The sequence below is a fragment of the Dermatophagoides farinae genome, chromosome 5, assembly GCF_024713945.1.
Source record: "Dermatophagoides farinae isolate YC_2012a chromosome 5, ASM2471394v1, whole genome shotgun sequence".
Lineage (NCBI taxonomy): Eukaryota > Metazoa > Arthropoda > Arachnida > Sarcoptiformes > Pyroglyphidae > Dermatophagoides > Dermatophagoides farinae.
This window is the reverse complement of record NC_134681.1, coordinates 1307388-1329389: the sequence shown is the minus strand read 5'-3', so window position 1 is coordinate 1329389 and position 22002 is coordinate 1307388. Positions and strand designations below refer to the sequence as shown.

General features: G+C 28.4%; 2 protein-coding genes across 10 annotated transcripts; one reads left to right on the top strand and one right to left on the bottom strand.

Moving 5' to 3' along the window:
* Positions 1–1395: 1395 nt before the first annotated feature.
* Positions 1396–11864, bottom strand: LOC124492191 (phosphatidylinositol-binding clathrin assembly protein lap). Of its 6 annotated transcripts, none has more exons than XM_075731360.1 (13): positions 11796–11835; positions 11245–11335; positions 10069–10956; positions 7923–8117; positions 7516–7837; positions 6994–7416; positions 6798–6894; positions 6646–6666; positions 6049–6475; positions 5152–5184; positions 2572–2932; positions 2160–2511; positions 1396–2082 (listed from the first exon to the last, which is right to left on the bottom strand). In XM_075731360.1, exons 4-13 carry the CDS (start codon positions 8065–8067, stop codon positions 1912–1914), a joined length of 2352 nt encoding a protein of 783 aa, XP_075587475.1. In that variant the 5' UTR covers positions 8068–8117; positions 10069–10956; positions 11245–11335; positions 11796–11835; the 3' UTR covers positions 1396–1911. The 6 variants fall into 6 exon arrangements, 5 of the variants coding, with proteins under 5 accessions (XP_075587475.1, XP_075587476.1, XP_075587479.1 ...); XR_012832249.1 differs by lacking the exons at positions 5152–5184; positions 6646–6666 and adding exons at positions 3460–4330; positions 4498–4530 and having other exon boundaries at positions 1842–2082; positions 11796–11857; XM_075731361.1 differs by lacking the exon at positions 6646–6666.
* Positions 11865–12617: 753 nt separating this feature from the next.
* LOC124498992 (uncharacterized) lies at positions 12618–20095 on the top strand. Of its 4 annotated transcripts, XM_075731548.1 has the most exons (10): positions 15372–15438; positions 15781–15894; positions 16598–17076; positions 17220–17656; positions 17728–17888; positions 17962–18117; positions 18196–18333; positions 18404–18665; positions 18772–19970; positions 20041–20095. In XM_075731548.1, exons 4-10 carry the CDS (start codon positions 17283–17285, stop codon positions 20049–20051), a joined length of 2301 nt encoding a protein of 766 aa, XP_075587663.1. In that variant the 5' UTR covers positions 15372–15438; positions 15781–15894; positions 16598–17076; positions 17220–17282; the 3' UTR covers positions 20052–20095. The 4 variants fall into 4 exon arrangements, with proteins under 4 accessions (XP_075587662.1, XP_075587663.1, XP_075587665.1 ...); XM_075731547.1 differs by lacking the exons at positions 15372–15438; positions 15781–15894 and adding an exon at positions 12618–13334; XM_075731550.1 differs by lacking the exon at positions 15781–15894 and having other exon boundaries at positions 15413–15455.
* The last annotated feature ends 1907 nt before the right edge of the window (positions 20096–22002 follow it).

Genomic DNA, 22002 nt, shown 5'->3' with positions numbered 1-22002 from the left:
TGATTTATTTCATTTGTTTGAAAAAAAATTAAAATAAAATTGAAATTTTAAAGATTAACAAAAAAAAAAAAAAATAATAATCATCATCATCAAATGAATAAAAATTTTAAATTGTATGAATCATCATCAGCTTGTTTATGGTTGTTGTTTACAAATGGACCAATACTATTGGATTGATCAAAATAATCAAAAACAACGATTTAATCATGATGTTCATTACTATAATCAACGACATCATCATCATTATCATCGATTATTATTATATTTGGTCATCATATTGACCGGTGGTTTAATACACGATTTTCAATTATGGCAAACACAATTGAAATGTTTGAAATATTCAAATCCAAATCTAATACATGAATTATTTGTTAAATCTGGTTGGCCATATTTAACGTTCGTGTTACATATTTGTTTAACATTCATATCGTGTGCAATTATTTGTAAAATTCATTTTGATCATCGACAACAATCAACAACAACAACAACAACAACAACAACAACCACTACTACTAAAAAGCTTGACATACAATTAAGAAATTATATTAGCAATAAATTCATACGTTTGACAATGTTTATAATGATTTGGTATACTACACAAGAATTTTATGATTTTTATCTATGGCTAACGAATATTGAAAGCCATTCGTTTGATATTAGTGGCCATGTACATGTATTGATTTTATCTAATTTATTTTTACAACAAGAATTTCGTTTCCTTCGACAATATCTACGGCGACGAAGACGGCAACAAAAACAACATCGGCAACAACAACAACAACCACAAATAATAATTAATGATGAAATTGAATTGGCTCGTAAAGAATTTGGATCACACGTTCATCATCATCATCAACATCAAGTCGATGATATTGCATTTTATCCACGTTTTATACAATTTCAAGATGAACAATTTGACAAATCAAAAATCGATTCGATGATTGATACAAAAACAATTAATCAAAAACCATCAATGAACCGAAAAAATGAATCGAAATCAATTTTATGGTTCGATCAATCCTGTCTGTTTATCTATTTATTCACACGTTTCGTATCAATAATCTGGGATATAATTCTATTACAGACGGCATTTTTCTATCATACAACCATTGAAAAATTAATATCACTCATATGGACAGTTTGGTGTTGTCATTTTCTTAATTCATTATGTAATTAATTAATTAATTAATTAATTTATTGATTGATTTGATTTTAAACAAAAAAAACCGGATTTTTTTCAAAAATTTAATTTAATTAAAAAAAACGAAATCAGAAAAAAAATGAAATTCAATTAAATTTAAATAAAAACAAACAAATCAATGCGAGAAAAGAAATTCATTGATTTCAACATGATTGATTTAATTGTAAAAAATAAAATAAAAAACTAAAATGAAATTAAAAACGAAATAGAGAATATTCTGTTCTGTTTACTCTTGTATTGAATTGTTTCAGTATTCATCATTTGTACTTATTCGTGTGTGTGTGTTCATTATATCTAATAATAATAATAATAGTAAACGTATTCAACAATCGAATATATAACGGGGAATGGAGGGGAAAAAAATTCAAATGTAGGCGTTTTTTTTTGTGTGTGTGCGGGTGTTTCATCCATTTTTTTTTTGAATACTATTTCATTTGTGTGTGTGTGTGTGTGTATGAGTGTGTTGTTTTCAATTGTTTAGAAATCCAGAATCGATTCAATCATTCATTATTCATCATCATCATCATAAATAATTAAAAACATTACACGGTGAATACTTTTGATGATAGAATTTTTGAATGATGAAAAAAAAATCATTGAATTGAATTGAAAAATTTGAACTTGAAATTTTTTTTTTGAGTTTTTTTTTGTTTTGTTTCTTGTTTTGATGTTTTGTACTTCATTGGCTGTTTTCAAAATGGTTTATTCATTCAAAGTGCCCCAAATGGATCGATTGATGAATTATTATTATTATTATTATTAGTAGTAGTAGTGTTTGTTGTTGTTGTTTTTTGACCGGCCAATATACTGGACAATGTGGATGCATTCACAGTTGGTGGCAATATAGGTACGGCACCGGGTATCATTGATGGTTGTCGTATCTAAAATAATGTAAGAACAGTGGATCAATCAATTTTTGATGTCAAATTTTTTTTTATTTTTTTTTCTTTCTTCATACCGCAAATGAATTGCCCATCATCATTGTTGCTGTTTGTGGCTGCTGCTGTTGAGCGGCTGCAGCAAATAATGCTGTTGATGGTATACCACCACCAATCATTGGCATTATCATGGCTGGTTGTTGCGTTGATCCTGTAACCGATGTTGTTGTAGCCCATGATGATGGAGGTATTATCATAGATGGACGATTCCAATTAGCCGCTGTTGATGTATTTCTCATCATCATTGATGGTGATATTGATCCACCACCATTAGTACCATTCATTGTTGTTGTTGTTGATGATGATGATGATAATGTACTACCACCACCAGTTTTCATTGTACTTTTTGGACTTGGATTAAATTGTTGTCCCCTAATAAACAAAAAAAACTGATGCTCAATATTGAAAATTCATAACAAAACAAAAACAAACCTTTTATAGTTGCCAGCTCCTTTGAGACCATTGATATCAAGATTTTGAGCTAAACTAGCTAATGTAGCATCGAGATCACCTTTAACTAGTATACCAGTTGTTGGATTTGAGGAACTTGTTGGCACTGATGATGATGTGGATGTTGATGATGATAAAAGTGTTGTCGTTGATGACGGCATTATTGTTGTTGAGGAAGATATTGTTGGCACTATATGATTATTATTATTAATATGATTGTTGAACATATTGTTGAAACCATTATTATTATTGGTCATATCGATTGAATTCATCAATGATTTTTGATTCTGTATCAATGTACTAACATTCTGTGGCTGTAATACATCACCGAATGCATCGAAACCTAAATATAAATGTGTGTGTGTGCCATTAAACAATGATTATTTAAAAATCAAAAAAAAAAGAAAAAAAAATCCAAAGTTAATTTTTTTTCCTGAAAAAAATCATCATTATGAATCATTTTAAATAAGGATAAATATGTAAAATCTAGGTGTGAGTGTGTGGGTGTATTATATATGGATAATATTAGTGCACTATGTGAAAAATAAAACGACAACAACAACAACAAAAAAGCAAACAGCAGCAACGATAAACAAAAATTAAAAAAAAAAAAATAAAAATTCAAAGTTAATAAACACACACATACACACACACACAAAGACAACAAACGTAACAACTAGCCACCAGCAAACAAGCAAGCAGGCAAGCAAGCATTGATTCTCGTAAAAAAAATTCAAGAATCGAAAATTAAAATTAAAAAATGAAAAATAAATTCCGTTTCTTTTTTCGTGAGTGTGTGTGTGTGTGTGTCTGTGTATGTATTTAACATCCAACAAACAACAAACAAAACAGGTTTATCGAAACACGTACACAGCTATTCATAATGAGAATTTTCATTTTTTTTTTTGAGTTTCACAAACATACACACACTAGAAGAATATTCTAGAAGAAATTTACAAACACACACACACATTCACACACACACAGATAGGATGAAGAAGATAGTGATTTTGTAAATATTATGGAGGAATTTAAATGATGATAATGATGAGTATATAATGGATGGATCTATTAGATGATGATGAAGATGAGTATTATTATTATTAATGAAATTCGCTAGGCATCTATTTAGATCAGTCAGTCGATATTTTCGCATATATGTTAATGTCAATGTCTTAATTGACATCTGAATCATCTATTTTTATTTCTTGTGATTCTTGTGTTTTTGTTGAATTTGAATCTTCATTTTCTGATCGTAATTTATCATCCAATTGTTCCGATAATTTTTCTACATTCGATTTTGAATCAGAATCTATGGTAGTAGCACTAGTAGTATCAGCTGCTGTAGTTTTATTCATCATCTGCGACATCATCATTTGCATTTGAGCCATCATTTGTGATGGATCTGTAGTATTGGTACCGGTACCACCACCAGCACCACCTTGTTGCATTAATTGTTGCATCATTTGTTGTTGAAATTGAAGAAATTGTTGTTGTAATTGGGCTTGATCGCCACCAGCAGCAACATCTGGAAATGATGGTTGTGCTTGCTGTGTCGATGGTGTCGTTGTTTTCGATGACGATGATGATGATGATGATGTGGTTGGTGCAGGTGGGCGTGATGGTGGTTGTTTTGATCGACTTGGAGTGGTTACACCATCATTATTATCATCATTATCTTTTCCTGCAGAAGCAGGTGGAGGTGGTGGTCGTATTGGTGCTTTACCACCTTTATTTCGATCTTTACGATTAAATGGAATTTAAAAAAAAATATCAGATATATTATCTTCATGTTTCCAATAATAATTGGAATGAAGAAAAAATAAAGGAAAAGGACGAATATACTACAACTACTGGTAAAACATACTACGGATGATCAACAACAAAAGCAAAAAAAAAAAAACTTACCATCAATAGTAGGTGATTTTTTAGTTGTTGATTCTATTCGTGTGTGTGTACGTGTGCGTGTAAAACAACAACAACAACAACAACGAGTTTTCAAATCGCAATAATTTTAGTGAAAGCATTTTCATCAAACGAAAATTGAAAGGAAATAGAAAATAGAGAAAGAAAGAAAGAAAGAAAGAAAGAAAGAAAAAAAGAAAGAAAGGAATGGTAATGATTAGTAAAGATATGATGATAATAATGAAATTTTTCAACAACAACAACAAAAATTTCGAGTGTGCGTGTGTGTGTGTGAAATATATGTAAATGAAAAAAAACGTGCAAAATGAGAAATGAAAATTTTTTTTTTAAACAAAATAAGCAAGCAAAAAAAAGCAAGCAAGAAAAAAAATGAAACAAAATTATAGATTGGCCGCATTGTGTGGGTGTGTGCGCATGTGTGTGTAAATATTGATTATATTCATCATCATCATCATCATCATCAGATATTAATGTGTTTATTTGGTTATTAATTAGAAAAATCTGATGTGATAATTTTGTCAATGATGATGGTTATGATTGTATTGATGATGATGATAATCATTTATGATTCAATGAAGATTTTTTTATATATCATATATATGTGTAAATTTAACCAGGGAAAAAAAATTCACATACCTGGATACATGGTCATGACTGGTGGTGCTTTCACTATTTATATCATTTCATATTCATATACACACACACATACACACAATTGTAAAACAAAGTGAAAAAAAAATTCAAAAAAACGAATGTTGAACATTATAATGCACCAAAGTAAAAGAAGAAAAAAAAATCAATAGTAAACAACCAATGAACGTGTTTCAAGAATTCCAGAATTATTATAGAGAACATATTAAAAAGATATATACATATATATGGAATATAATAAAGAAAGAGAAAAAAAAAGATTCAGATGGTTAGTTGAATACAATAAATAGAGGAAAATAAAATTGATCAAATTGTGATTTGATTCGATGATGGATAATGATGAGAGAAAAAAAAACAAACAAAAATGATGATGATCAATAATAAATCGTTGAATCCAATGGATAAACAACAAAAAAAAACAATAAAAAGAATAAAAAGAATCATTCCATTCACTTTTACACACACACACACACACACAAATTGTTTATGAATGTTATGTTTGTCATTGTGGTGTTCATTGTATGATGATGGTAGTGTTTTGTAATAATCTAATTCTTTAAAATGGAAAAATAAATCTTTGTGCAATTGTGAAATGATTTTCTTCGTTTTTTTTTTGGAATAGAAAAAAAAGCTAAAATAAATTGTGGTGAACAAAACCAAACCAAACCAAACAAAACAAAACAAAAAACCCGCCAACCAAACTATCCGCCAATCAAAAGAAAAAATATATGAAAAATCAACTAAAAAAAAAAATCATTCTGTCAAAATAGCCTAATTTTCTTGATTAGAAATTAGAAATTATAAAAAAAATTTCAAAATTTCACACACAAACACACCAAAAAAAAAAATTAATATTCGAATCAATCTATAAATTAACATTACCAATATTGGAATTACTGGAAGTTCCGAATGCAGCAGCAAAACCATCGGATGTAGCAAAATCATCACCACCACCACCACCAGCACCAGCACCAGCGCTAGTTGTAGTAGTTGCTGAAGAAGTGGCATTATTTGCCGGTGTAATACTCAATGAACTTAATATATCGGCAAATGGATTATTGGCAGCCATTGCCGATGATGATGATGCATTTGTATCCAATGAGAATAGATCAGCATTTGATGTTTTTTCAGCACTATTATTACCACTACTACCGCCATCCATCAATAAATCGATCATATCATTGGATTTTTTTGCCAATTCATCTTGATTAGAATTTTCATTTTTATTACCACCACCACCACCACCACCACCACCACTGGATATTGCCAAAAATGGATTGTTCACTTTTTTCTCTTGAATATGTTTTTCCTAAAAATTTTTGATCAAAACCAAAAAAAAAAAAAAAAAAAAAAAACAAAACAAAAAATGAGCAAACAAAATAGAAAAAAATTCCATTTTTACAGAATATTTAAAAAGGAAATTGAAATTCAAAGCCGACTTCAAACACACACACACACAAAAGCTTTACAAACACTGACCGAATTTTCCGAAGATTCGTTCTGAAACAATGAACGAATTTATGGATAGCAAGCAAGAAAAAAAGAAAGAAATTCAATAGAATCAGATTAAGTATAGTTAGTTTAGTGTTAAACATGAACATATATAGAATCCATCGGGCAAAAAAAAATACCTTTAATTTATTAAGGAATTTTTCTTCTTCTTCAATAGCTTTTTTCACCGTCGTTTGTTCATCCACTGGTGGTTTATTATCACCATTTGATGTTGTTCTATAATTTTTGAAAGTTTATTTTTTTTTTTTGCAATTAAATTAATTTAAAATGTTTGCATTATTATTATTTTTTTGTTCAATTCAAATATAAAATTACCCTGGTTTTCGACCTTCCATTGCAGCCAAATGTTGTTCCATAGCCTCTAAAAGGCTACTTGGTGCTTTAGTTAGATCAGGTATTTCACCACGATCAATACCGGCCATTTCGGCTACTTTTAAAAATTCACCAACTTTATTCATACGTGTTAGAAATTTTTTATAAATATCCAATGTTTCACGTGCCATTTTTTTGTTTGTTAATTCAAAATATTTTTCCAAACACGTTATAATACCATCATTATAGCATGCAAATAAACGAATAATGTCTTTGAATAGCAAAAAAAATGCTGCATTGATAACGCCATTAGTTAAATCATTTGCATTACAATCAAATTCCAATAATGTATCGATCTGTGTCTGTAATACAGGTATTGTTTTCAATAATTTTTCCATACCCATCTGTCGTAATTGACCTTCATCACTAACCAATGGATAGCAAAAAAAAACAAACAAAAAAAATTATACAAACAAACCAAACAAAAAAAACAAAAAAAAACACAAAACAATGAAAAAAACATACCCTCGTTTGACTTTGGTAAAATCAAAAGCAACCGTACGATATGAAAGTGCTTTTGTATTAATATAACGTGCATAACGTCTTATAAATATTGACATATCATAACCTTTTGGTGCTGCTTTATCCAGATAATTATTTAGCTGAAAATTACAATTACTTGATGCAAGATATTGTGTAAAACGTTCATTTCCATAACACATAAGATGATGTACGGTAACCAATGCTTTGAACACTACAACCCAACTAGATTGTTGTGTACGTTCAATCAATAGATTGGCCAATTGAGGTATCGATACGTTTGGTTCATCAGTACATTGTAATAAATCTATTTATTTTTTGTTTTCATTTAAAAATGATTTTTTTTTAGAATTTAAATGAATCAATCAATAAATAATTAATAAATTACTTACAATCAATATGTTTCTTTTTCGGTGCAATCATTTCTTCAGTGGTAGCTTTACAAACAACACGAGCTAAACCTTGACCGGCTAATGCATAACGTGCTGCATTAAGACGATCATTTAAGGTTTGCCCTGAATGAGCTCCGGGCATCATTTTGATTCGATTTTTGTTTTTTTTTGTTTATTCAACTTCTTCTTATTCTTCTTGAAGAAAGAATTTCACATGAAACATAAATAAATAAATAAACAAATAATTGAAAAAAATCAATGACCAATAAATATATTGCAAGTGTGTAGAGAATTTTTTTTTCAACCACAAAAAATTATATATATATGTGAAACGTTTCGTTGTTGATGTTGTTGTCGCTGTAATAATAATGATGATGATAAAGTATGGAAAAAAAGAATGAAAATGAAAATGAAAATGAAAAAAATGGAAAAAAACGGGCGTTTATTTCTTTTCTGTGGTGTTATTATGTTTCGATAACAGAAAAATTCAATTTCATTCACAATACACACACACACACACATAGACATAGTGATATTTAGAGTTTGACATCAGTCAGTTTGAGTCAATTCCAAACACACACATATCAATTGTGTTGGACACCACCACCGCCACCACTACCGATTTATTGGACGTAGAAATGAAATTTTTTAAAAAAAAATAAGAAAACTTTTTCTGTAAATAACAATAAAATACAACAACAACAACAACAACAACAACAACGACATGAGTTGAAGTATCAAAAAAAAAAAAAAATTTATTGACGACCAACAATCATCACCACTAATACACCATTAAGTGTGTGTGTGTGTGTGTGAAGAACATCCACATTTGAATGAATGAATGAATGAATGAGTGAGTGAGTGAATTGGATGGATATGTCAAGTCAAATCTTGTAATCATCAACGTTGTGGCTGTTGTAATTTTTTTTTTTTTTTTTAGTTGACAATTACCACACACATCATAGCCATGATGTGTTTTTTTTTTCTCTCATTTCTATATTTCATTGAAATGACAATGTGAAATATATTGATTTTTTTGTTCTGTTTCTTGTTGAAAAAAAAATTTTTTGGCTTTCTCCAAAAAAAAATCACCAATAATAAACGCCTTTTTCTTCTTTTGTTTTTTTTTCTTTGCCTGTTGTCGTACCATTTGATGATTTGAATTAGTAAATGGGAAATTTTGCGGCTGTTTTTGTTTTTGTTTTTTTTTTCATATTCAGACAGAAAAAAAAAAACAAACAAACATACAGACAGACAGACAGAGATAGAGATAGAGATAGAGAGAAAAAAAATTATAAAAAAGCACCTTATCTCTGTTGCACTCGGTGATGCTTATCATTTTTTGATGGACATTATCAATGACAAAATATTTAAACGATTTGATTTTTGATTGATAAACAAATTAAAAAAAAACCGGAAAATACACAGAGAGAGAGAGAGAGAGAGAGAGAGGGGAGAAACAAGACAAAAAAAAATTCAAAAATCCTTGTGTCCTTCATCTGTCTGCGGTGTTTTTTTTATATCATCATTTCATCATTTGTAAAACTACAAATAACAATGAGAATTAGTCCTATTTTGAAACTATTAATCAATCAGAGAAAAAAAAATTGATTTGATTAATTGATTTCAATTTGAAAAAACAAAGAGAGAGAGAGAAAAACTCCCAGGTTTTAGTGTCCTTTTTGTTTTATATATATTCTCTTTAATCATCATCATATTTATTGTCCTCATTTTTTTTGAAACATCTTGAAACAAACGACAAAAAAACGTGTTCCAAGATGACCTAAAAAAAAATCCTAGACACAGACACACACACACACAACTTTTTATGGTAAAAAAAAACATTGGATGATGATGGATCCATATGGTAACTTTGACGAAAAAACCAAAGGTCATCATCATCATCATCATGAAACAGTAATCTTAGCATAGTTTAAAGTGAATTTATCCAAAAAAGAACAAAAAAAACAACAATTTATGATCTGTTTTCGATCCATTCGACAAAAGAAAATGAAAAACTACATCATCATCGAAGTTGGAACAGAGGCAAACAAAAAAAAAACGGAAAAAAATTCATCACTCGATGATTCGAGAATCATTTTTCAAGAATTTCATGAGAAAAAAAAATTGAAAATAACATACATACCTTTGCACATATATATATATATTCTAGTCAAATGATTAGTTTGATTTTTTAGCTTCCCAAAATGACTTGAAATATATCGAGATTCTATTTGTTTGATTTTGTTTTTGTTTTTGCCGTTTTGTTTGTTAGTTGCTCGACAACGAAAAAGTTGAAATGTAAAAAAAAACAAACGTAGAAATTATTTTTTTTTTGCTATTTTCTCCTATTTTTTTTTTGTCTTGAGTTTCCTTGACTCAAAATATCATAACAATCGTGTGTATATGCGTGTGTTTATAATGTTACACACATGTATATATATATAACACAAGAAAATTATAGAGAAAAAAAATAATCAAAATGGTCAAATACAACTATACCACAATGTTCTATATATTAAAATGTATTGTATATTATAATCATCATTATACGGAAATTGATTCAATTGAATATTATATATATATATAAAACGCACAAAATAATCTTTTTGTTGTTGTTGTCGTTGTTATAGTTGAACACAGTTTGGAATGTATGGTTTGTCATCAGTTGATTCGTTGGTAACATTCAACATTCGGGTTGAATATTTTTCTACTATTCAATATTTCAATAGTTGTTTATTGTTGTGTATGTAGAAGAACATTTTTTCGGTTGATGATGATAACACCAAAAAAAACAAATACACACAATTGTATACAGAAAAAAATGATGTAGTAGCAACAGCTCATCAGTAAACTCAATTATTATATATAGAAAAAAAATGAAGAGGGAGAGAGAGAGAAAAAGAATGAAGATTTAGATGGAGATGAAGAAGACGAAGAAAAAAAAAAGATTATATAATGTGAATGTAGTATGGTGATGATGATGATGATGATGATCAAAAATCATAGATTTGTTCGATGAGTCGGCGTAATTCTGCTGTTCAAGACAAAAAAAAAAAGTTTATGCGTACATCATCATCGTTTTTTCACCGATCCAAAAGATGATGATGATGTGTTTGTGCGTAGGTAGAATTTGTTTGCAATATTGCATTAAATATCATCAAAATGATTTTTTTTTTTTTTGATTCGAATTCTCCAAATTCCATTATTGGTTGATGATTGATGATAATGATATGATGAAAAAACGGAATAAAATTGAAGAATTAAAATGAAAAGAATTTTTTTATTAGAATTTAAATCTATAATCATTGTGGAATCGTACCTTTGTAAGAATTTTTCATTTCATTTCTCTCGTTTTCTTGTAATCGTGGTTGCAATACAACACGACAGACAATAATTTATCCAGGAAGTTGCTGTTGTGACAATAAATAATAATAGAAAAAAAAATTTCAATTAATCAATAATCAATCAATCAATACAATAAAAACACGGATATATGTCTTTGTAAAAAAAAATATAGATTTTTGCCGGTGTTTTTTTTTCTACATTTAAAAGTTGCAAAATGTTTTTGAAGGATGTGTAAGTAAATAATTACGTGGCATAGTTCATTCAATCATCATTAATCAATAATATTGGAATGTGATTCGAACAACATCGACAGCAACAACAACAACAACAAACAAAAAAAATTGAATCAATCAATTTGAATAATAAATTATTGAATAACAGAAAAAAACAAACAACAAAAAAAAATTTTGAAATCGATGATGTACAACACACACACACAAACTAAGAGAGAGAGAGAGGATTTATTGATTACAAAAATTGACTGATTTTTTTTAAAGAAATATTCAATTTCATATCATTTCTTACATAAAAAAAATTGATGATCATTGAGCATTGATGCTCGTTCTCAACACTTATTTTTTTTTATCATCAATGATAAAAAAAAACATCTGCACACAATATATGTTGTATATCGACTCACACAAACAACAACGAACAACGAAAAAAATAAAAATGACGACAGAGATATGTATGTATAATGATGATTATTATGATACAGGATATTTCTCTTGTATCATAAATTATTTTTGGAATTTTTTGTTTTTTTTTCATTTTCCCAATTCAAACCTAATAAATTCATTCAATTTTCCCACAAGAATCTGATTTTAACTGGAGATTAAAAGTCGACTGAAAACAATTATTGATTGAAATTACTCAATAACAATGAAAAAAATCAATAAGAAAAGACAAAGTTTAACTGTAATTATTTTGTAATTTTTTTTGCGCTAATTACGCCATCTATTATCTACAACAGCAACAACGAATTTTGGATACATTTTTTTGTCACTAATATTACTTACTACTACTACTACTACTACGAAAAAAAAACGATCCAAAATCAAATACAGAGAGTGAAATTGGTCTGCAATTGTTCCAAATATAGTGGAACGTCATATGGAGATGTTTATATTCGATTAATGCCACCACTCCTAACACATCTAATATATATATGTGTAGTGTATATATGTGAACTGGATTGTATTCATACACCCACACCCACGGATAAAAATGTGTTCAATGAACTACTACAACAACAACATAAAAAATATATCTCCAATATTGCCATATTGTGGCGCTGTAAACGCTGTAAATGCATGACGGCCCCTAATATTGTTGTTGTTCATATCATTGCAGACTTTTTTTTCTATCGTTGTCGTGGTTGTTGTTGTTGTCGTCGTCGTCGTTGTTGTTGTTGTCAATGAATTGTTGTTTGGTTGATTGGTTATAGAATAACCGGAGTTTGCCTGGTGTGTTTCTTTTTTTTTTGCCAGGATTTATTTTAATGATTATTATTATTATTATTGTGTTCTTCATGTTTATTGAATTGCTGATTTTCTACAGATTCTCTGTTTTTTTTTTGGTGATATATTCATCATTGTTATTATTAAGAAAAAACACTATATCTATCTATATTTCGGCTATCTTTGTTTCTTGGATTTCTTCAAGATAAATAACCAAATAATAATAATATATTCTTAAATTTAAGAGAAATCTAGCCGCCTACTAAACACACACACACACACAACACATATACTACGACTGTTCAGAATTAAACAACACACACACACATACAGAATAATATTTAGCATCCAATGAATCTCTAGCATAGAATCATCGGCATCAATGTATTGAGCAATCACTCTTTTACAATTTTGTCAATTTATTTATTCGACAAGAAATATAAAATTCTTCATCATTTTCTGATTCATGATCAAATTGTGATCATTGTGTTGAAATTCTCAATTTTACATTATTATTTTTGCTGAAAATTCAATCATAAATTACATTCCACCAGCAAAAAAAAAAAAAAAAAAAAACAACTACAACAACAACTAAAACATCCAGGTAAGTTTGACATATATTTCATTTCATTTGTTTTTGTTTTTCGTTTTCGAAATTTTCACCATAAAAATAAAAATGTCAATAGAAATGATTTCGATCTAATAGATCATTGTTTTGACATTTTTTTTCAATTTTCTTCCATAAAATTGTAATTTTTGATGACATTTTCAATTTCAATTTTATTTCGATTTCAATTTTGATTCCATTTACCCATCATCATCATCTCATTATTTATGAATGAAAAGAGATTATTTTGTAATCATTTTCATCATCATCATCATCATTTTAAAACTTTTTGTTTTTCTTGTATATTGATTGTAAATCCGATTTTAGAATTCGTAACTTTGATTCTTTTGTATTTTTATATTTGTTTCTAATAGTGAGTAAACTAAAACTATTCATTTCTGATCACCATCATCATTTATAGTTAATGGGATTTTTTTTTGTCAAAAAAAAAACTTTTAAATCAAAAACAAAACAAAAAAAAATTTTGGTTATTTGTTCCAAATAACAAGTTGGGCGTTTAGAGGTTTATGTCTATCTGTGTGTGTGTGTGTGTGTCTGATTCGAATCAAATCCAATTTCAAAATTCTAAATTAATGATTCATGAGTTCCTGACAAATTTTGTTTTTCCATGACTATTCTCTCTCTCTTTCACTCTTTTTCCAAGTGTTTGTTTTGTTTTGTTTTGTTTGAATTTTTTTTTTGTTCAAATTCTCTATGTGGTATGGTGAGTGAATTGTTGTGAATTGAATTATTATATTTATTGAATTATTGTTTATGTATTTAAGCACAATTCTTGTTGAGTCATTGCTTAGATTTCTTTTATTTTTATTCTTATATAATTTGTTTATTTTGTGTTTATCCTTTTATTTGTAATATGAATGAAATGTTTTTTTTTAAATTCTCGTTTCGTTTCGTTTCGATGATGAAATGAATAAATCATTGTCATTGGAATTCATTTATTTTTTTTTTTTTTTTGACCGCAGAAAAAAAAATTCCACATTTTCTTGGTTACAGAGAAAAAAAAACGAGACAACAACAACAACAAAAAAATATGGAAAAAATATTGATCAATAATCATCTAATCGATATGGAAAACATGAATGTTTTCAAAATTTACATGTTTTTATATTATAATAATGGACTTGGTTCGAATATATACATTCGTACACATATTATTATTACAAATGTTATTTTTTCCGGTTTCAAACAAGAATTTTCTTCTTCTTCTCTTTCTTTTTTTTTCGGTGCAAAATAATCGTTTTTTCATTACTCTTTTCCACAGTTTTTTTTTTCATTAGCGGATAATATTCTTTTTTTTCGTTTCCACTTTTTATTTCATTTTTTTTTTGTTCTTTGTTCACATCACATGTTTTGTATGTATATGGACCTTCTACTAATACCTATAATAATAATAATAACAGCTTTATTTGTTTGGTTTTTTTTCATTCTTTTCACACTTGTCCTTGACGGGCAATTTCCGGTACAAATTGCCTATATGTTTTTCGTTTTATTTTCGTTTTCTTCTTTTTCTTTATTTTCCCTGTCATTTCGTTGACTTTTGACAGCTTTTTTTTCTGTTTATTTGTGTTTGTATTCAGCTATAAGTGTGTGTGTGTGTGTGTGTGTGTGTGTATGTGTGTGTTTATGTTCTTGAATATAGTAATTTTCATACATTTTCAAACCCAAAAATTAAACAATCAAAAAGCATCGATTTGATTGATGAGTTCGTAAGAGAGAGAGAGAAAGAAAGAGAGCGAGTGAAGCCATCTTTTTGCATATTTTTGATTTATGTGTGTGTGTCTGTTTGTTTGTTTGTTTTTAAGAGGCAAAAATTTGTTATGATTTCAAAAATCGAAAATCGATTTGATTTATATATTATATTATATATATATTTAAATTAAGGAAAAAACGATTTTTCTTATTCTTAACCGTATATTTTTTTTTGCGTCCTCGTCGTTTATATAATGTAATTATCCTCTTTGCGTTGTATTTTCGCTTATCAACACACAAACACACACACACACATCATATATATCGATAATCTTAATGTGATGTGATACTTGATGATAAGTAGTGATTTACCAAGTGATTATCATCATCGGTATTTATTTTTTTTTCGTAAGATCAATTTTCTTTTCCTTTTCTTTCTTTTTTTCTACTTAATTTGTCTCGTTCTTTTTTTTTGATTTAAGCTAAAAAGAAATCGGATCTTTATCCTTTTTATTGCAAAACAAAAAATGAATCAATATTTTATTCTCAATCATCAACCTTTTTTTTCGATTTCTGGCCAATTTTTTTTGTCCTCTAGTTTAATGCTGTTGTTCTGTGTTTGTGTGTATGTGTGTGTGATTTGTCAATCATGCGACCATATAATGTTTCATGAATCAATTCGTTTTGATTTGATTTGATTTTTTCCATTTCCGAATTTTGTTTTCGTTTCTAGGCAATGATCAAATGATGATGATGATGATAATGACAAAACTAAAATTGAGAATAAATCCAAAAAATGGCACACACACACACACATATTAGTGATTTGATGTGAACAAAATCAAAGGTATTAATTTTTTTTTTGGTGTTTGTGTCACTAATTTACTGCTGTTGTTGTTTGATGGTTATTTTTATGTTTTCTGTTTTGTTTTTTTTGTATCGCACTATAGAAACCATAAATTTGATGTTTTTTTTTGTGTGTGTGTGCATGTAAATTGTACAAATGTAATACATCATCATCATTCAAAAAAAAAAAAAAAAATGAATCCAACGCCCACTCTCCACTGTCTAAGAATAATCGGAAAGAATTTGTTTTTTTGTTTTTTGCTTTTTGGCTTAACTTTTTTTTTCATTTCTCATTTCAAAGAATTCACCATTCTTTATAATCGGAAATGGAATTATTATACTTCAATTGTCTTGGACAAAGTTGGTTTGACAGCTGCAACGAGAAAAAAAAAACTGAAAAGTTTTCTGTTTGGGTGTTAGTGGTGGTGGTTCTGATGAAGTAATAGGTGACACTTTTATCACCATTTTCAATGAAATATTTTTTTTCTCAAGAATCTTGAATTCCAATCATGAATCCATAATAATTTCAATTCTGATGAAAAAAAATTCTAGTTCCAATTTATTTTTTTTTGACATGTCTTGTTGGATTGATGAATAGTGATGATTTCTCTCATTATATATTGCCAGATTAAAATTCATTTCATTTGATGACAGGAAATTTAATTTTTTCATGTTTTTTGTTTTTCGTTATTATTATCAAACAGATTCTGTTTTTCAAATTGTAATGGATTGTGATCATCATCATTATTATTATTTTTATTATTATTGTGATCATCATCATCATCAACATTGCCTTCATGAATGGCCAAAAAAAATTATCAATAATTATTCATGATGATGATTTGGAACAAACGTAAAAAAAAAAGAAATAAATTCAATTAATCAAATTCAAGTCCTTGGAGTGTTTGATAATCGATAAATTAGCTTGATCAAATTTTTATCAAAAAAAACTTTTTAAAAAAATAATAAATCGATCAATCAATCAATTGATTATTTCAAGAAAATTATTCTCATTTCACAAATGAAATTTAATCATCATCATCATCATAAATATTCGACTTTTATTATCGTTTATCGTTGACAGACCTAGGAAAAAGAACACATATATTAAAATCAATAGACTATAAACGAGAAAAACAACAGCTAACCAATCATTACAGGATTTGATCATCATCCGATTCAGGTATATATTGATTTTTTTTCTTCTATTACCATTAACTATTAATAAAATTGATTATATTGATCTATCGATTGATTGATTGATTGATTTGTTATTTTGTCGTTTATATTTTATTGTAATAATAACCTTCTTTTTTAAAATAATAGGAACTGTGCCAACCACAATAAAAACAACAACAACGACGACGACGACGAAAAATCTTTTACACAATGACCCAGAATAATAATAAAAGTTCCAGTAGCACATCACCACCCATTTCATCAACAGTAGCAGCAGCAGCAGCGATGGGTGTTGTCATCAATAATAATGATAATAACACAATGACTACCACAACCACCACCACCAACAACAACAACAACAACAACAATAATAATAATAATTCAAGTCCAACGATAATAGCTACAACAGCGGCATCAACATCAATGGCAACAACAAATGTACGTCGTGTACGTCGTTATCGTATATTTCCTGGACGAAATCGATTCTTCTGTGATGGCCGTATTATAATGGCCAAACAAATTTCGGTTTTCTATTTTACCGTTACATTATTGGTTGGTACATGTGTTTCATTTTTTATTTTTGAGTAAGTTTTTCATTTGAAATTTTTGATAAAAAAAAATGATTGATTAATTGATTCATTCTGTTCTGTCATAGTTCACCATATCTATCGAATAAAATTAGCCCATTGGTACCGATTGTTGCTGCTTGTCTATTTTTATTTGTTCTATTCAGTCTATTTCGTACATCATTTACCGATCCCGGTATATTACCGCGTGCAACACCGGCTGAAGCAGCCGATGTTGAACAACAAATTGGTAAGTTTCATATTCATGATAATAATTGATTCAAAAATTGATCAAAAAAAAAAAAAAATTTTTCTCATCCCAGTTCCAAACCAAAGTAATTCATCAACAATGCGACCACCGCCACGTACCAAAGAAGTTATGATCAATAATCAGACTATAAAATTAAAATATTGTTTTACATGTAAAATATTCAGGCCACCTCGTGCATCTCATTGTAGCCTTTGTGATAATTGTGTTGGTTAGTAATTTTGATTTTTATTTTAATTTTTGATGAATAAAAATTCATTTTTAATACCAATATATAAATATATAATAGAACGTTTTGATCATCATTGTCCATGGGTTGGTAATTGTGTTGGTAAACGTAATTATCGTTTTTTCTACATGTTCATCGTATCATTAGCATTTTTATGCATATATGTTTTTTCATGCATAATAACACATTTTATTCTATGTATGTATTGATGATAATGTTGCCAAAAAAAATTATTTATAATTTTCATATTTTTTTTTATTATTATTAGTATCAAAAACAATGACATTTGTTGAGGCTGTTAAACAATCACCAGTGAGTGTTGTTGAAATGATCATATGTTTCTTTTCTGTATGGTCAATATTAGGATTAGCCGGTTTTCATACCTATCTTATTATGTCAAATTTAACAACAAATGAAGATATTAAAGGATCATTCTCAAAACGTAATCATGTGTCTGTTACTAATCCTTATTCATTGGGATCAATATTTCGTAATTGTTATTCAATATTATGTTCACCAATTGGTCCAAGGTTTGTCTGCGATATTTTTATATTATCCTTTTAATTCATTAATCTTTTGTTTGTTTTTTTTTGCATACACCAAAAAAAAACCAACAACAACAACATCTGTCATCAGTTTAATACATCGACGTTCATATGTTTATTGTGAAGAAAGTATCATAACAACAACGGCATCTAATAATAATTCCAATCATCAAACACAATCACCACAATCATCAAAACAATCACAATCGATTCGTTTCCCTGGTCCAGTTGCATATCCATTACAACCAACAGCAGCTTTTATTTCTGGTCAACAACAACAACAACAACAACTGCAAGCCCCGGGCATGGCTAGCTATTATCATCATCATCAACAGCAACAACAACAACAACAGCCACCATCAATGAATAAATCACCACAAATTATATCGCATCAACTTAAACAACAATCGAATGGTCAATCACAATATTATGTACCGATGATGAAGAATATGTCCATATCTCAACAACTTCATTCAGATTTACATGGCCAGGTTTATCTTGGTCATGATATTGATGAGCTTGATAAACAGCAACAACAACAACAACAACGTTATGGATTACAACCTAATTATTATCATCAACAACAACAACCACAGCCAATTAATGATAATTCCCATAATTCAATAGTAATGATGGCCGAACCATATCAAATAGATCATCATAATCATCATCATGAAACAGCCAACGCCATTGATTCATTAAATTATCCACATTCAACATGTCAACAGGCTTGTTATTATCAAAAACAATCATCATCATCGCCATCAATTCGACAACAAACAAATATAGCACAATTACAACAACAATCTGATTATCATAATTATACAACGACAATGGTTATTGATCCATATTATCCGAATTTATTGAAGAAAAATAATTCATCATCAATAATTATTAATGATAATGATGATAATGATGATCATGATCATAATAATCATGATTATTGTAATTATCCATCAACACAAACACAGTCGCAACAATGGAATAATAATAATAACAATAACAATTCTCAAATTTCAAAATCAACGACAGCGACATCTTGTTCACATCATCATCATCACCATCATCATCATCATCAACATCATCCATCGAATTCAAGTAAATCATCAACCGGTAGTTCTGTTGGTGGTGGTGGTTCAATAACCGGTACATATCAATCAAGATCCAATAATCATCAACAAAAACGGTCACAGGGAACAACAACTACAGTGAAAGGTGGTAATGTTGTTGGTCAAACAATAAACACACGATCACAGCAAATAAAATCACAATCAAATAATAACGATAATGGTAAGTAATTATTAATCAATAACAAAATAAAAGAAAAAAAAATTAACCCCTTTTCTCTCTACATTTACAGGATACAAATAATCATCATTGAATGAAAGCCATAGAAAAACAAACAAAAAACAAAATTTGAGACATTCCATGTGATGGAGATTTCGTTATGTAATTTGAATCTGATCAACGGCTACAACCACGGTCACAACACACACACACACTTACATATACACATTATCATCATCAAGAACAGACAACAGGACACAACCAAACAATTTATTGTGAGTTTCATTTTTTTCTATTTGAATTTTTTTCCACGTTTCTCTAATATCATCCTGATGATGATAAAATTTTGATTTCAATCTTTTTATAAAAGTGTGAATTTTTCTTTTTGTTGTTATCGTTAGAATCCAGATTATGAATCTTGATTATTAGCCAATGTTGTGTATGTGTATTTGATGCCTAGACAACCAAATAGTTATTTATTTATTTTTTCTTTTTGGTTTCGTTTTCGTTCAATTCATTTATTTTTTCAACATTTAATTTTGTTTTAGTTTCATTTTTTTTCAATCGATATTGATTGATTTAACAAAAAATGTTTTTCGGAATTTATTCATTTCTTTTTGTTGTCTTGTTATTGATTCTTGTTTGTTGTTGTCTCAAAATTTGTGCAATGTGTTTTGCCGATATTTTAGATTTTTCCGTATGTTTTTTTTTTTTTGATCCGATTTTAGTTTGTTGATGTTGTTGTTTGTATTCTTGAACCAAAATTCTAATTTTTCAATCTTTTTTTTTCTCATTACTTCGAACAAAAAAAAAAAAAAAAATAGAAATGTTTCAATCGGAATAGAAATCAACATCATCATCGTGGACGATATTATCGTCGTAAAAATCATGGCCATCAATTAGAACCTTATCGTCATTCTATCAATAATGTTAGAACACAATCAATCAATCTAGATGATGAAAATGAACCAGATGATGTTATTATCGATATATTAGATGATCGACCATTAACTTATTTTGTATTTCCAATGGGTAATAAAACAATATCACCAGCTACACCACCATCACCAAGATTAGTTACATTTAAAATGGCCGATTCACCTAAACGTCGATTATATCGTCCATTAAGACGTTATCGTCAAAAATTAACAACAATTGTTGAAATGGGTTCCAATGAAATTTGATCAATCAATCAATCAATCACACGCACACACATACACACACACACATACATACACACAGAAACAGGAAAAAACAAATTTTGTGATTTCTTAAATTTTTTCTTTTTTTTTACTTTCATCCATTAAGCCTTATTCTATATTCCATTTTTTTTTCTCTCTCTCTCTCATCTTCTGATCATTCATTTTTTTTTCAAAAAATTTTTAATTTCTTCATTTTGGCTTAAACATAAACACATACGATTTTACAATGAATACACACCTTTTGTCAACAACAAAACAATTACCACCACCATAGATTCTCTAGTCATCAACATTTGATTATTAATTATTGATGATGGCCATTATCGATTTTTTTTTCTTCTAATAATTTTATTGTAAATAACATCATGCAAAAAACAAAACAAGCCAAAAAAAAAAACAAACGACAGACGGTTCTAACAGGAAAAAATTCAGACAGAAAAAAAACAACAAAAATTTCACTTATGTAATCTGTCATCATCATCATCATCATCATTTGCTCATTAATTCATACTGATTTTTGATTATCCATCCATTTTTATTCATACATTGGTCAATCATACAGGAAAAACAAATTGATATTTTTATTGAGCTAAATCATAAAACACGAATTCTTCACATTTGATGATGATGATGATGATAATTTTGAAAATTATTCTTTAACATAAACAGAAATTCAAGAAACCAAAAAAAAAAAAAAAACAGACAAACAAAACCTTCACCTAAATTCTTTTTTTGTTCATTCCAAAAAGAAAAAAATTCTCTCTATTCTTTGAAATTTTGTTTTTTCACAATTTGACAAAAACAAAATGAATTATGTGACAATTTGTAAATTT

Coding starts and splice junctions, on each gene's coding strand:
- LOC124492191 (XM_075731360.1), bottom strand. CDS start 8,067: ATGATGCCCGGAGCTCATTCAGGGCAAACCTTAAATGATCGTCTTAAT. Junction 6,667..6,797: donor AATTCCTTAATAAATTAAAG/GTATTTTTTTTT, acceptor TCATTGTTTCAG/AACGAATCTTCGGAAAATTC. Junction 5,185..6,048: donor TTCCAGTAATTCCAATATTG/GTAATGTTAATT, acceptor TGATATAAATAG/TGAAAGCACCACCAGTCATG.
- LOC124498992 (XM_075731547.1), top strand. CDS start 17,283: ATGACCCAGAATAATAATAAAAGTTCCAGTAGCACATCACCACCCATT. Junction 17,889..17,961: donor CGATGTTGAACAACAAATTG/GTAAGTTTCATA, acceptor TTCTCATCCCAG/TTCCAAACCAAAGTAATTCA. Junction 18,118..18,195: donor CCTTTGTGATAATTGTGTTG/GTTAGTAATTTT, acceptor AATATATAATAG/AACGTTTTGATCATCATTGT.